This window comes from Myiozetetes cayanensis, unplaced genomic scaffold, assembly GCF_022539395.1.
Source record: "Myiozetetes cayanensis isolate MyiCay16 unplaced genomic scaffold, myiCay2020 scf20-37, whole genome shotgun sequence".
Taxonomy (NCBI): domain Eukaryota; kingdom Metazoa; phylum Chordata; class Aves; order Passeriformes; family Tyrannidae; genus Myiozetetes; species Myiozetetes cayanensis.
In genome coordinates, this window is record NW_026087412.1 from 2553535 (window position 1) to 2568806 (window position 15272).

The 15272-nt window shown below is 64.8% G+C and overlaps 2 protein-coding genes across 5 annotated transcripts in view; one reads left to right on the plus strand and one right to left on the minus strand.

The window, feature by feature from the left end:
* Window positions 1–1781: 1781 nt before the first annotated feature.
* Window positions 1782–12253, plus strand: SREBF1 (sterol regulatory element binding transcription factor 1). Its single transcript, XM_050317084.1, has 19 exons — window positions 1782–2050; window positions 5322–5717; window positions 5848–6017; window positions 6088–6228; window positions 6306–6524; window positions 6612–6726; window positions 6808–7019; window positions 7310–7514; window positions 7999–8183; window positions 8273–8534; window positions 8642–8808; window positions 8891–9059; window positions 9139–9247; window positions 9321–9430; window positions 9523–9655; window positions 9813–9975; window positions 10214–10399; window positions 10480–10591; window positions 11202–12253. Exons 1-19 carry the CDS (start codon window positions 1945–1947, stop codon window positions 11423–11425), a joined length of 3384 nt encoding a protein of 1127 aa, XP_050173041.1. The 5' UTR covers window positions 1782–1944; the 3' UTR covers window positions 11426–12253.
* A 327-nt stretch (window positions 12254–12580) lies between these two features.
* Window positions 12581–15272, minus strand: part of RAI1 (retinoic acid induced 1) — a 74357-nt gene continuing 71665 nt past the window's right edge. For all 4 annotated transcript variants that reach the window (XM_050317080.1, XM_050317083.1, XM_050317082.1 and 1 more), the window contains 3 exons: window positions 15109–15202; window positions 14762–14811; window positions 12581–14371 (listed from right to left, as the gene is read on the minus strand). In XM_050317080.1, coding sequence (XP_050173037.1) covers window positions 14357–14371; window positions 14762–14811; window positions 15109–15202 — 159 coding nt within the window. In that variant the 3' untranslated portion in view covers window positions 12581–14356. The remainder of the gene's footprint in view (window positions 14372–14761; window positions 14812–15108; window positions 15203–15272) is intronic.

Genomic DNA, 15272 nt, shown 5'->3' on the forward strand with positions numbered 1-15272 from the left:
CATGTTTATGTGTGTGATTTCCCTCCCTCGTGTTTATGGGTGGGATTTTCCCCCTCCGTATCCCGCGGGGAAGGCTGTGCCCCATATCTTGTGTGGGTTATTAAAGGTCTCTGACCCCTGTGCTCACACGAGGCTCCTCTAAATCCACGAGGGCCATGGTACATCCATCTCCCCAGCCCTGGAAACTTGCCTTCTCCTCCTGCAGCACATGGACTGCTGCAAGGAAAGGGAGACCCCACTACCAGGGAAACCTGGTGACCCCAGTAAAAATGGGGGAAGCACATGGCCCCCCTGCACACCCCGTGGCAGGTCGTGGATCTCCCAAGGGTTTTCCATAGTAGCGTTTGACGTGCTGAGGGATGTCCGAGTGGCTGGGGGTGCCCTCTGTGTGCGAGTGACGCTGCCCCAGCTGCTGGTGAAGAGCTGAGCCAGGACTGCCTGGGCTCGGCCCCAGCTCGGACACAGGTCAATGTCCCCAGAGTGAGGAGGCTGCAGTGGGGTGAGGGTGCAGAGGGGACCTGCAGGGCACCCTGGTGCACTCCCAGCTCTGCTGCCACCACATGCACACACACAGGGTACTCTGTGGGGCCCCCATGAGTCCTGTGTTGCACCGGGGTGTCCTGTGCCATGCAGGAGATCCCCATACTGCAGAGGGGTGCCTGCTGTGCTGCCATGTGGGAGCCAGTGAGGCTGGAGGGAGTTTCTTAAGGTGCAGCCAGGTTTAATGAATCCCCAGGTAGCCTCAGATTGTGCTTGGTGGCAGGGAAGAGGAGAGGGCAAACTTCAGGGAGCTGACGTTGCAGTGCATTTTCTTTTCCTAAATGAATCCTGGCAGCAGGAGAAACTGGGCCTGGCATTGCCCTGCTGTGAGTCTCCCACACTGAGACCCACCACCCATGGGCAGCCGTGGTGCTGATGCCAATGACACCAGCGTTTTTCCTGGATCCCACAACTGGTGGCACCTGGAAGGATGTGGCTCATCTGGGGCTCAGGGGTAGCACTGGTGTGTCCATAACTGGGTGCATGGGAGCTTCTCCCACTCTGGGCCATGCCATGGATGGGCAGTGGAGCTGGGATGTGCTCCAAACCTTGGACCTGGGATGGGGAAGGCAGATGCCCACAGCCTGGAAGCCACAGGGCCTTCAGGAGGTGACACGGTGGCCCAAGCTCACCCCAGCACGTGGCCTCCATGAGGTCCTAAGGCACCACCTCCTGCCCATTCCAGCCACCCTGCTTGCTCTCTGTGCGACCTGTCTGGAGCTGAGGGGGATTTAATGCTCAGCCCAGGTGTTTAGGACCCAGCCCAGGGATTTGGTTACTGTCCCCAGAGATTTGGTGACTGTCCCCTGGGGTGGATGACATCCCCAGGGCTTGGTGATGTCCCTAGGGGTCAGTGACTTTTCCAGGGCTCAGTGTCTGCTCCCAGGGCTTGGTGCCCATTCCCAGAGATCGGTGACTTTCCCCGGACTTGCTGCCCATTCCCAGGGGTCGGTGACTTTCCCAGGGCTTGGTGCCCATCTCTAGAGGTCGGTGACATCTCCAGGCATTGGTGACATCCGCACAGGGGACTCTGCCCTGCTCAGGGGCTGCAGTGCCTGCCCTGCTCCCTGCTCCGGTGCTGGTGCACCAGCTCCCTTCCCGGTGCAGCGGGGTCCCTACCAGGTGCCCCGAGGGTCCCCGTTCGGTGCCGCGGGGGTCCCGGTGCGGCGGGGCGGTGCGGGGAGGCGGCGCGGGGCGGGACGCGGCTGCGGACACGCCTCCCTCCATCCCCGCCGCCCTCCCCTCCCGGTGGCAGCTCCGGGCACGGTTCGCGGCAGCAACTTGGCCGTTCGTCCCCGTGGTGCCTGTGCCGGGACCAGCGCGGCCGTGGCGGGCGGGCGGCCCCGCCACCCCTAGAGCCGCCCGAGCCCCCCGGAGCCGCCGGGAGCCACCGGAGCCGCCGGGATGAGCTCTCTCGCCTTCGACGACGCGGGCCTGGAGGGGCTGGCACCGTCCCTCGGCCTCTCCGGGACCAGCGACATCGACACGGCCCTGCTCAGCGACATCGACGGTGCGTCCCGGCGGGACCGGGATGGGGCATGGCCGGGGCTGGGGGCACAACCGGGACCGGGCTGGGGGGTAACCGGGGCTCGGTGCGCGGCCGGGGGGCTGGGCTTGGTGCAGAACTGCGGTTCGGTGTATGAGCAGGACCGAACGGGGGCACGACCGGGACCGCGCTGGGGGATACCCAGGCTCGGTGCATGGTCGGGGGCTGGGCACGGTGCGATGTCGGGGCTCGGTGCGCGGTCTGTGGGTACAACCGGGGCTGGGGCACAACCAGGACCAGGCCGGGGGTATAACCACGCTCGGTGCACGGTCAGGACCGAGCTAGGGGCAGAACCGGGTCTCGGTGCGTTGCCGGGACCGCGCTGGGGGTGTAACCGGGGCTCGGTGCATGGTCGGGACCGCGCTCCTGCATGGCCAGGGCCGGGGAGTCCAGGCTCGGTGCATGGCCAGGGAACTTCATACCGGGACGTAGCCGGGGCTGGTGGGGTCGGTGCATAACCGGGACTCGGGGCACGGCCGGCGGACCGGTGTCGGTGCCGGGCCCGGCGTGGGGCGGGGGAACACCGAGCTGCTGGAGCGCGGGGTCGGTGCAGGACCGGGCTGACTCCGTTACCGGGGGCCGGTCCATAGCGGGGGCTCGGGATGGGGGGGCACAGGACACCGGGATCCCCGGGATGGAGGTGCCGATACCGGGACAGCCCCGACGATCCCCTCCCGTTCCCGGTCACAGCATCGTGTCTCCGGTGGCCCCGCCCCTCCGTGACGTCACCGTCGGGGTTACTCTCGGTCGTTCCCTCCAGGACGCCTGGGTTCCTCCAACCCATCCAACCGGCATGGGCTGGCGTGGGAGGGCTCCGCTCCGGCCCTGGGGCTGGCATCCACCAGCACCCACCTCCTCCCCGCTTTGGGGGGTCCGTGGGATGGGGAAACTCCAACGGGACCCATTCCCGGAGGGGACCCACTTCCCCAAGGGACCCATTTCTCGGAGGGGACCCACTTCCACCCACCCCAGTGGCACTGGGGGCTCACATGTGCTGAGTTCAGCGATTCCATGGCTTTAGCAAAAGACGAGGGAGCTCCCAAAATGTCTGGGAGCCCAGCCCTTGGCGAGCTCTATGCCCACCTCGCCTCATGCTCCACCGGCCCTGCAGGTCCGCACCATCCGGCACGGCCGGCGGAGCACGCGGTGAGGCGGGCACAGGGCCGGCCAAACCCTCCCACATCTGCCCCACCGCGAGATCCGTGGGGATCTCTCCTCCGGGATCTGGGGTGGAGGTGGCATCCCAGGTCTGGAAGCTCATCCCGGTGGCAATCGGGGCGGATCAAAACAGGTCCAGGTGCCACCTGCTTCTCTCGACGAGGTTTTGGCGTGGGCAGGGAAGCGGGAGCCGTGCCAGGGCTGAGTGGTGCTGTATGGGATGAGTTTTTCCCACCCTGGAGTTTTGCCACGCTCCTTTGTGTCATGGCCAGCCGGGCCACCTCGTGCCCCACAGTTCCCCATAATGGGATTGTTGGCAGTCCCTGGGTGGCCACGGTTGTTCCTCGCCCCCGTGCCCACTGCGGGGTGATGTGGGATGTGTGCCCGGGGATATGAGTGCCGTAAGCCTGCTGGGACCCGCCAGGACCCACAGACGTGTGGCTCTGCCCCACGGGCTCCCACGGGTAGAGGTGGCACTGGTGGGTGCCCGTGTCATGTGTGTGTGGCAGCAGGTGCCACGGGATAGAAATACCTGGTAGGAACCAGGAGGCTGGGACAGCCGTGCCCACCTCCAGGCTGGGCAGCAGGAAGGGGGGCCAGGAGGCATCACCCCTCTCTGCAGCCCCAGACTTTGCTCTGGACCACGGGGGAGCTTTGGGCGCCCCTTGAGCAGGGGAGGTGGAGAGGGGTGAGGCTGGGAGCCCCCCTGGAAGGACACCCACTTGTGAAGAGCAAGGTGCGGATGTTTTTTTGGGAGAAACAGAGCACCCGGTCCTTGCGGGGCGAATCCTGGGCAATGAATGAGTGAGGAGGGTCCCATCGGGCTGGGGGGTGCGGGGGGCGATGGGGCGCGGGGCGAGGGGGTTAACGGAGTGTGACCCCGAGTAACCGCGGGCGGGTTGCGGCGGATGCCCGGGAGTAACCCGGTGCAGGGCTCACCTTGGGCGCCGGGGGCTGTCCGGGGGCGGCCGGCGGGCGCTCAGGCGGCGATTGGCGGAGTCGCATCACCCCATCGCCGGCCGCGCTCCAGCCCTGGCGCTGGCAGCGCGGGGAGGGCGCCGGGGAGGAGGCGAGAACATGGCTTTAAAATATCCCGGGGCCTCGTCGCCGCCCGGCACGGGGCTGAGCGGGGACCGCAGCCTCCTCCTGGGGACCCCCGTGCCCCCACCTGCGTGGAGTGCACCTTCGAAGGTACCCCCGCCCCGCCAGCCGCCTCCTCCCCGCCCGGCAGGGTCACCGCCGTGGCCCCTCTGCACCCCGTGGGGGGTTGTTCGGGGGCTGTGTGGCTCGGTGGGGGCATCCCGGGCTTGTGTGTTGTGGGGGTGCCTTAGGGGTACCAGGGTGGGGGCATCCTGGGGTCTGTGTGTCCCCGAGGGGGTGCGCCGAAGGGGGGGGGACCAGGATGGGGGCATCCCTGAGTGCTTTGGTGGGAGCATCCCAGGACACCTCAGTGGGGGTTTCTCTGGAGACCCCAGTGTGTGGATGTCAGAGCAATGTGTGGCTGTTGGGGCGTGTCTGTGGGACACCCCGGGGCGCCCAGGTTCTGATGAACGGGACAGAACCCTCCGATGCTGTTTTAACCCCGTGCTTGCCCGGCTGCCTTCCTGAGGGTTGTTGTGATCAACATACCTGGCACTGGGGTCTGGCACATCCAGGAGATGTCACCCCCGGTCACAGCCTGAGCAACCCCTCCCCTTGATACAGGAGCGATTTGGGGGTTGTAGGGGTTCCCAGTACAGGATAAATGAATTAACTGGAACAAGCACCCCTCAAACTCAGAGGCAGGCTGAGATCCACCTTGGCACCCCTAGACAGGACTGGAAAACCCCAAATGCTTGTGGCCAGACTGCAGCACTCCCCTTGTGATCATCCTGCCTCAGTTTCCCCACTGGCAGGGAGGGGCTGAGAGGAGCAGGGCACAGTGGATTCCTGGGCTCTCAGGGAATTTTGCACCTGGATTATGGGGATCCACCCCCAGCGTGCTGAGCTGTGGGGTGGGCAGTATGGGGCCAGCATGGGCTCCCCGTGAGAGGTGCGGGACAGGCTCTGACAGCGCTGAGGGGGGTGTGTTTTGCAGACATGCTGCAGCTGATCAACACGCCGGACAATGACTTCTCGGGGCTGTTTGACTCGCCGTTCGGTGCCCCCGACAGCGCCCTGCCCGCGGGGCTCCCCTCCACCCCGGGCACCGTCAGCTCTTACCTGGGTCCCAGCAATCCTCCCCCCGCCACCCCCACCAGCAGCGCCTACGCGGGGCCCCCCGGGATGGCGACCTTCCCCCCGCAGCCCCCGGCCCCGCTCCTGCCGGTGCCATCCCTGGGTGTCAAGGAGGAGTCTTCGGCCGTGCCCAGCAGCCAAGCCCAGCCCCAGCCCCAGCCCGGTGTGATGCTGACCCCGAACTTCGTCCCCACATCCCCCAGCCAGTTCACCCCCCAGCCCTTGGTGGGCTACCAGAACCAGCACAGCTTCTCCGGTGAGGATTTGAAGATGCAGGGGGGGGGTTGGGGCTCCCTGGGTGGGGGTTGTTGTGGTTGGGGGTCTCTGTGGAAGGGGGATGTGCCCTGCTGGTGTTGAGGGTCTGTTAACGCTGTACTCTGCTCCAGCTGTGCAGCCTGGAGGTGCAGGGCAGACCCTGCCCAGCCCCATGCCCACCTCCCAGCCCAGCCAGCCCGTGGCGCTGCCCGGTCCCATGCAGAGCGTGGCACCCCAGCAGCTCCTCGCCCCTGCTGCCCCCACCACCCAGTCCGTCTCTCCCCAGATCCAGCCAGTGCCGGTAAGCCCCGGGCCAGGGGTGGGGTATCCCAGTGACCCCTGCAGCCCTGCTGATCCCCCCTGCCCCTCAGGTTCTGCTGCAGCCCCACTTCATCAAGGCTGACTCCCTGGTGCTGACGGCCGTCAAGACGGATGCTGGCAGCGCCAAGACCTCCACCATCGCCTCCCTGGCCACCAGTGCCAGCGGCTCTGCCACCCCGCTCCAGGTGCCGGTAGGTCCCCATCGCCGGGAGCCCCGAGGAGGGGGATGCTCCAGGAACCCTACTGACCCCACCCCACATCCCTGCAGGCGCTGGTGAGCGGAGGGACCATCCTGGCCACAGTCCCGCTGGTGGTGGACGCGGATAAGCTGCCCATCAACCGGCTGGCGCCCAGCGGGAAGCCGGCGCTGGTGCAGAGCCGGGGGGAGAAGCGCACGGCCCACAACGCCATCGAGAAGCGCTACCGCTCCTCCATCAACGACAAGATCGTGGAGCTCAAGGACCTGGTGGTGGGCACCGAGGCCAAGGTGGGAGCCGGGGGGCAGTGGGGCAGGGGCCGGTTGTGGGGGGTCTTCACCCGGCATTTGGCCTGAGCCATCCATGCCCACCGGCAGCTCAACAAGTCGGCGATCCTGAGGAAGGCCATTGAGTACATTCGCTTCCTGCAGCAGAGCAACCAGAAGCTGAAGCAGGAGAACCTCGCCCTGAAGATGGCCGTGCAGAAGAACCGTGAGTGGAAGGGCAGGTCTTGGGATGGGGGGCTGTGATCTGTGCCACCCAGCACCCTTTAGCTTGCTGTGCTTGTCACAGAGCCCCTGAAGGACCTGGGGACCCACTGCAGCGGGGGGGCCAAGGCGGAGGCCCCCATGGAGGTGGTGAAGACGGAGGTGATGGAGATGCTGACGCCGCCGCCCTCGGACGCAGGCTCGCCATCCCACAGCAGCCCCCTCTCTCTCAGTGGGGGCAGCAGCAACAGCAGCAGCGACTCAGAACCCGACAGCCCCCTCTGCAACCATGGCAAGGTGAGGGAGAGCTGCTTCACACCAGGGGTGCCAAGGGCAAAGTGTGCCAGCTGAGGATAGGAGCTGAGAGCCCGGTCTTGCTCTCTGAGGCTGCTCGTCACCCGATTTGGGGGTTTTGGGGCAATTCTGGGGTGTACTGGGCTGCACCCCATGCTCTGCACCCCAAAATCTACTCTGTGCCCCCTGCCTGTACACCAAAATCCGTGTCCATTTCGTGTATCACACGCCTGTGCCCCATCCCCTCACATCCGTGCCCGTGCCTGGGGCTCACAGCAGCTCTGCCCACTCAGGTGAAGCAGGAGCACCCGCCACCCTCGCCCAGCAGCCAGGGAATGCTGGACCGCTCCCGCATGGCTCTCTGCACCTTCGTCTTCCTCTGCCTCTCCTTCAACCCCTTGGCCTCCCTCCTGCGGGGCTCCAGCTCCCCGGGCCCTCTGGGGAGCCCAGACACTGCCGGCCCCAGCAGGAGCATCATGGCTGAGTCTGGCACTGTGGGTAAGCTCTGGGGTGGGGGCTCTTGGTGGGGGGGACATACAGGTGCAGGCTGTTGGGGTGGGCACAGGGTGGAGGCCATTGGGATGGAGATTGCTGGGATGGGTGTGGGTTGGAGACTGTCAGGGTGGGTATAAACTAGAGGCCATTGAGGTGACCATCGGGGTGCAGGATGTTGGGGTGCATGTGTGGTAGGGGCTGTGGTAGATCTGAGATGGGAGGTGTTTGGGGTGGAGGATGCTGGGGTAGACACGAGGCAGAGGTCATTGGGTGGAGGCTGTTGGGGTGGTCACAGAGTGAAGGCCACCAGAATAGAAAACCTGGGGTGGGCATGGGGCATAGGCCATTGGGTGGAGTCTGTTGGGATGGACACCACTGGGTGGAGGCTCTTTGGGTGGGCACACAGGGTGAAAGCCACTGGGATGGAGACCCTGGGGTGGGCACAGGGCAGCATGGGCAGGGTGGTGCTGACCCCCTTTCTGCACAGAGGAGCCGTGGGGGTGGTCACAGTGGCTGTGGCCCACGCTGGCCTTCTGGGCGCTGAACGCGGCGCTGGTGCTGGGGGCGGTGGTGCGGCTCTTCGTCTGCGGGGAGCCCGTCACCCGCCCCCACTCCGAGCCCTCCATCCTCTTCTGGCGGCACCGCCGGCAGGCCGACCTGGACCTCGACCGTGTGAGTCCCACCTTGCGTGATGTCCCCTGTCCCACCCGCCCTGTCCCCTCGGCCCTGCCCACGCTGACGCTCTGTCTCCGGGGCCGCAGGGGGACTTCGCGCAGGGGGCCCAGCACCTGCGGACGGCGCTCGGGGCGCTGGGGCGGCCGCTGCCGGCGTCCCACGGGGACCTGGCGTGCAGCCTGCTCTGGACCCTCCTGCGCCACCTGCTCCAGCGCCTCTGGGTGGGCCGCTGGTTGGCTGCCCACGCCGGGGGGCTGCGCCCGGACCCCCCACCCCCTGCCCACGTCCGCCAGAGTGCCCGCGACGCCGCCATGGCTTACCACCGCCTGCACCAGCTGCACCTCGCCGGTACGGCCCCGCGCCTCGGGGCGGGCGGAGGGATGGCACCCCTGCACCCTGCATCTTCCCTGAGCCCCCAAGCCCCATCCCTGAACCTCCTGTCCCCATTCCCACAGGGAAGCAGGCTGGGGGGCACCTGCTGGCCATCAACCTGGCGCTGAGTGCCGTCAACCTGGCCGAGTGTGCTGGTGATGCCATCTCTGTGGCAGCACTGGCTGAGATCTACGTGGCAGCCGCCCTGCGGATCAAGGCCAGCCTGCACCGCTGCTTCCACTTCCTGGCGGTGAGTTCGGGTTAGTGGGGGTCCCCTCTGTCCCCTGGGTTTGGGGTCTCAAGTTCCCCCTGACCTCCTGCTCTCCCTGCAGCGCCCCTTCCTCTGCAGTGCCCGGCGTGTGGCCCTGTCCCACGGTGGAGCTGTGCCCCCTGCCATGCAGTGGCTCTGCCACCCCTTGGGCCACCGCTTCTTCGTTGATGGGGACTGGGCAGTCAAGGGTGTCCCCAGGGAGACCATTTACAGCTCTGCTGGCAACCCAGGTGACCTCAAACTCCCAAAGCCCCACACTCCCCATTTTTGGGTGTTGACACACCCACTGATCCCCTCTCTGTACCCCAGTGGACCCGCTGGCGCAGGTGACCCAGCTCTTCCGTGAGCACCTCCTGGAGAAGGCACTGTGCTGCGTGGCCATCCCCGAGCCTGGCCGCCCCACTGCCCAGGGAGAGGGGTGAGTGCTGGGGTGGGCACCCTGCACCCCAGCCTGGCATAGGGCCAGGCCCCTCACAGCCCCTCTCCCGCAGGCGGTTCTCTGATGCCCTCGAGTACCTCCAGCTGCTCAATGGCTGCTCGGATGCCAGTGGCACACCTGGCCCCACGCCTTCCATCACCTCTGGCTTGGCGGCTGTCACAGGTGAGGCTGGTGTGTCCCCCACTGGGGAGGTTTTATGTAGGGGGGCCATGGGAGTGGGGACACCCTGCTCCCATGTCCTTTCCACCCTGCAGGCACCGACCCCGTGTCCAAGTGGTGGGCGTCCTTCATTGGCATCGTTATCCACTGGCTGCAGGGAGATGAGGAGGGGGCTGAGCGCCTCTACCCGCTGGTGGAGACCATGCCCCGGGCACTGCAGAGCTCTGAGTGAGTGCAGGGGCCATCGGGGATGGCCGTGCCTCCTGTCCCCTTTGGGTTGGCGCAGCCCCTCTGAACGCACTTGGAGCACTCAGTGTGTGTTGGAGAGGGGCACAACCATGCCTGGCAAGGGGTCTGCAGTAACCATGTCCCCTCCACCTCGCAGGAAGCCCCTTCCCCGCGCTGCCCTGCACTCCTTCCGAGCTGTCCGCGCCTTGCTGAGCAAGCAGGACGGGAGCCAGGCCACCCTGGGCCACTGTGAGAAGGCCAGCAGCTGCCTGCGGGAGAGCCTGGAGCTGGGCAGCCCCCCCAAGGCCACCATCGACAAGGTGAGCTGGGGTGGGGGGCAGAAGGTGGCCGTGAGCCCCCAGCCCTGGCGGGAGGTGCCCCCGACCCTCGCGGGGGTGCATTGTAGTTGCATTGCATGTGTCAGACTGGGAGTGCAATGCCCCTGCCATGCAGCCCGGCGGGGGTCCCGCGCAGCAGCGCCTGCCCGCAGGGACCTCCTCGGCACCCCCCAGCCCTCTGCCTGCCCCTCTGCTCACCCAGCTCCTCTCGTCCCTCCAGGCAGTCCAGCTCCTGCTCTGTGACCTGCTCCTGGTCACCCGTACCAACCTGTGGCAGCAGCAGATGGGGGCCAGCCAGCAGCGCAGCTGCCTCTATCAGGCGTCTGCCCTGGAGCTCCGCGGCTTCCAGCAGGATCTCAGCAGCCTGAGGCGCCTGGCACAGACCCTCCGCCCCGCCATGCGCCGGGTGAGCCCCCCAGCCTGTCACCTGGTGGGTCCTCTCATGCCCTGCACCCCCGACCGTGCTCATTGTCCCCCCCCATCCAGGTGTTCCTGCATGAAGCCACTGCCAGGCTGATGGCCCGGGCCAGCCCCACACGCACCCACCAGCTGCTGGACCGCAGCCTGCGCAGGAGAGGGGTGCAGAGCAGCAAAACAGGTGGGCACGGGGTGGGAGAAGGGGTGAGACACCCCGCTCCTCACCCTCAGCACCCCAGAAGCCTTTGGTGGTGGGATGTGGGGAGAGACACAGGGTGGGAGATCCCACTCTGCACCCAGCCATCGTGGGCGGTGGGGTACGGGATGGGACACCCCACTTCACACCTGCAGCACCCCAGCACCTTGGTTGGTGGGATGCCTCATTCCCTACATGCAGCACCCCAACACGCTGGGTGCTGAGACATGGAGTGGGACATGGGATGAGACACCTCGCTCCACATTCAGAGCGCCCCAGAACCTTGGGTGGTGGGACACCCCACTGCCCACCTGCAGCACTCTCCAGCAGCCTTAGGTGGTGGGACATGGGGTGGGACACAGGGTTGGACACCCCTTCCCCACCTGCAGCACCCTTGCACCATGGATGATGGGACATGGGGTGGGACACCCCACTGGCAGCATCCCTGTGGGACACATGGACTCCCAGCCCATCCTTTGGTTGTGTCACCCACTCCAGGGTGGGCGAATAACCCCATCCCTGTGCCAGAGCCCCCAGGGTCAACTCAGTGGCTTCCACCCCCCTTGGTGCTGACCCCTGCTCTGTCCCCCCGCAGCTGGGGAGCCAGAGAGCCACCCCACGCCCCGGGAACACGCCGAGGCGCTGCTGCTGGCCTGCTGCTACCTCCCGCCCAGCTTCCTGGCGGGCCCGGGGCAGCGCGTGGGAATGCTGGCCGAGGCCGCCCGCACGCTGGAGAAGCTGGGAGACCGCCGGACGCTGCACGACTGCCAGCAGATGATCATCAAGCTGGGCAGCGGCACCACCGTCACGTCGGGATAGGTGGGGAGGGGGCTGCCAGCCCCCCGCCACCCCCCTGGGTGTGGGATGTGGGGTGACAGGGGGCACGTGCCTCAGTTTCCCCACAGGACACGGTGTTGGGGAGCGGTTTTTGAGGTGGCTGGGGAGGGACAGGGTGGTATCTGATGCGGGTGCAGGGCGGGGGTGCCCCAGCGTGTGGCAGCCACACGCGGGGTACCCCGGGTGGGCTCTCCACCCCACGGACACGGTCCGTGTCCCCAACCCGCGTGGGGGACGAGGTGTGGAGACCTCTAGTGACACTGTCACAGTATTGCAGGGCACGGGACGCTCGGCAGCTGCCCCCGGTGCCACCTGTACCCCTCGGTGTCACCTGTACCCCTCGGTGTCACCTGTACCCCCTGTGCCCCCTGTACCTCCCAACGCGCAGGATGGGGTCCCTGCCCGGCCCACCGTGGATCCCACTGCTGCAGCACCCCTTGTTTTTGGGGCTTTGCCCCCACTATGAGGGGTAGTTTTGGCTTCATGGCATCAGCAAAGCGACCTCTGCCCAGCCATGCCCATGGTGGGCAAGAGGGGACCCCCACCACCCACCCTATCCCCCACCCCCAGCACCGACCAGTCGCCCCATTAGGAGCTGCCACCACCCCTGAGCATGGACAGGTTTTTGGAGAAGGGATGGCAGGGTGGCACGGGGCTCCTGGGGGGCTGGTGGGTGCCCCCGTGCCCTTGCTTCACCCCTCCTGTATATAGACCCCACCCCTTGGCTCCCCCCGCTCCCCTTTTCCCTTTTTAAACGGTATTTTCATAGTTGGAGAGTTTTGTACAGACAATTAAAGCTGATTATTTATACCGGTGTGTGCTGGATTTGAGGGGGGGTGCTGACACTTAAAATTAGGGGGCAAGGGACCCCCTGCAGCTGGGGTTGCCTTGCTCCCACAGGGCTGATGGGATGGGGGGGAGAAGCGTGGCAGGGATGGGGACATTGGGTGCGAAGAGACCCCAAACACCCCCTCCTTAATCCAGGATGTCCCGAGGGGTGCTGCCCCCTCCACCTCCATATCCCACCTGCACCAGTGAGACCCTCAGGGATGAAGGACCAGCCAGGGGCTGGCACAGCCCGGGGGGCACCCCACCAGGCCCCCAAAGATAAAGAGAGGCCACGAGCAGGGCGCCACGTACTTCCAAAACAATCGTTGTATCTTTATTGACGCTCTGAATGCAATGACCTGTTTTTTACTCTTAAGGAAAATAAACATCTTTTAGAAACAGCTTGTTACACACAATCTTCAGTGTGAAGCAATATACTAATAAGAACACTAGTCTTAACATTTACAGTCTTCATATATATTATATATATGTATATGTATACATATATATACACTATATAATGAGGCAATATATAATACACACGGTTTACCATTTTACAGTCATATGTACAAGATGTCACTAAAAATAGCCAGATTTCAGGCAACACTGCCAAGGACACCGGGATTTTTATTTTTTTTAGTCTTTAAATTAATTATTTTTATTATTATTTCTCCCTTTTTTTTTTTTTTTTTTTATTTTTCTCGCCTCCTTTTTTGTGTTTTTCGCTCCCGTGTCCGAGGCAGCTGCTGAAACGACAGACATTGTGTGGCCAGCAAACCCTGGGGTGAGAGATGGGTGGGATGGAGGGAACACGAGAGGTGGTGGGGACACCAGGGCGCTGGCTCTGCGGGGGACACAGATGGGGCCAGCATTGTGCTCCCCTTTGTAGGGTGCTCTGGAGTTGCGGGGTGGCTGGTGGCTGTTTTTAAGATGGGATTTGGGATTGGTTTGCCCTGGGTTGGTTGTTTGCTGCCTGTGTCGGTGTGCAGGTGACACAAGGCTGGGGTGTGCAGCCTGGGGACATGGGCAGGGGGTCTGGGCAGCCCCCCAGATCCACCGAGGCAGCCAGGAAGGGAAGCAAAAGCCGAGGGAGCCGAGCAAACCCAGGGCAGAGAGGGGTGAGCCAGGGCCACGAGGAGGGATGAGGCAAATGCCTCCTTCTCCTCCTCTGGTTCAGAACCCAGAGCCATGGGCTTTGCACCCCGATCCTGGGGCTTGTACCCAGAGCCATGGGGTTTGTACCCAAAGTCAGGGTTCATTCAGCACAAGCACAGGGAGCAAAGCCCCACGCACGAGGGGCCGCAGAGGGGCTGCTGGCGAGGCCCAGCAGAGGCAGGAGGGTGGGCTTTGGGGGTCCTCACAAGCAGGACCAGGTGTCCCCAGCCCAGCAGTGCCAGCGCCCCATGGAGTGTGAGGGTGGTGGGTGCAATGCGTCAGGGTTTGGGGTTCAGGAGCGGGGCTGGGCCAGCCCAGTGGGTTCCCCACCGGCCCAGCCAAGCACCCCTCGCCCCCCTGGCACCCTGGGTGTGGGTGGGGGCAGACAGGAGATGGAAGAACGAAACGGAAAAAGCAGAGTGGTGTTTCAAACAGCAGGCCGTTGCTTGTCTTTTTTTTTTTTTTTTCCTCATTTTTCTCTTTTTTCTACTTTTTTTTTTGGTCTTTTGTCTTTTTTTTTAATCCTTTTTTCCGCTGAACTATATACAAACACCGTGAGGTTTGCTGAAGGCAACATCTCAGATCAGATCAGTGTGATATGGAGAGCCGGGACCCACGGGGGAGTCCGGCGGCCCCACAGTAAGACAACATCGCCGGGACCCCCCCTTGTACAAGGACCACCCCCCCCCCCTGTGCAGCCATCGCGGGTGGGGGATCCCGATCCGTCCTCCGCGTATCCAGACCGGGTTTTACCGGGGCCCGGCGTGGGGGAAAACCCGGCGCTGGCTCCGCCCGCCCGGAGCGGGCTCGGGGGGTCCCGGGGCGCTCACGGGCAGCGGGGGGTACCCGGTACGGCCCGGCCCCGCTCTGCTCCGGCCGCTGCCTCCTCCGCCGGTCCCTCGCTGGCGGCGGGGCGGGTGCCCGCGGGCGCTACACCGGCTGCCTCTGCGGGGAGAAGGGGGGTGTCAGCCCGGGGGTCCCGATGGAAGCAGGGGGATAGCCTTGGGATGTCCCCATCAGCACCCCCCGCCAATAACCGGGCACCCATCCAGGACGCGGTGCTTAGAGCAGGGATTCAACCATCACCCACCACCTCATCGGTGCTCAGAGAAGGGGGAGACCCCCACCCCAGAGCCCGGCTGGGGGTCCCAGACCCAGCACCCACTCACTGGCCACCTCCCCGGTATCCCCAGGGATGCGATGCCCCCCACAATGCCCACGCAGGGCTGAGAGCCCAGGATGGGTGTCCCCAGGAATTTGGGGTTGGAAGGCAGGTCCTGCTGGCCCAGGGAGCTGTGGAGCTTTAGGAGGTGCACAGGGGAGCTCTGGGCTTACCTTATGTTTGGGACATCTCAGAGAGAAGCTTTCCTCAGTTAATAAGCAACCTGAGAGCAGAGAAGGACATGTCAGGGGAGACCTCACACTGCAAGACAACTGTCCCTGGGCAGGGAGGACACACTGGCCCCCTGGTCCATGGCCACCCACCACCTCCTAGACCAGCTGCAGAGTTTGTATAAAGGGCTCAGCTGAGGCCAGATAGAGACATGCCAGTGCTGATGCTGCAGTGGGCATCACCATCCCAGCAGGTGGGGAGCCACAGGCTCACCCTGACCTTGGGGCAATGGGACCCAAGTCCAGAGGGTGCCCAGGTACCCCACACCCGTCCCCACAGTGGGGCTCACCTGTGTCGATGGCACACGCGTAGTGGTAGGTGTGGGGACACCCCTTCTGGCAGCAGCCCACAGTGGCTCCCACTTGCTGGCAGCTCGAGCACTTCTGTGAATGCACCCGGGCATTTGGAGCAGGGAAGAAGAGATGTGGAGAGAGAGAGAAACCCCGTCAGAGC

Coding starts and splice junctions, on each gene's coding strand:
- SREBF1 (XM_050317084.1), top strand. CDS start 1,945: ATGAGCTCTCTCGCCTTCGACGACGCGGGCCTGGAGGGGCTGGCACCG. Junction 2,051..5,321: donor CCTGCTCAGCGACATCGACG/GTGCGTCCCGGC, acceptor TGTGTTTTGCAG/ACATGCTGCAGCTGATCAAC. Junction 10,592..11,201: donor GGTGCAGAGCAGCAAAACAG/GTGGGCACGGGG, acceptor GTCCCCCCGCAG/CTGGGGAGCCAGAGAGCCAC.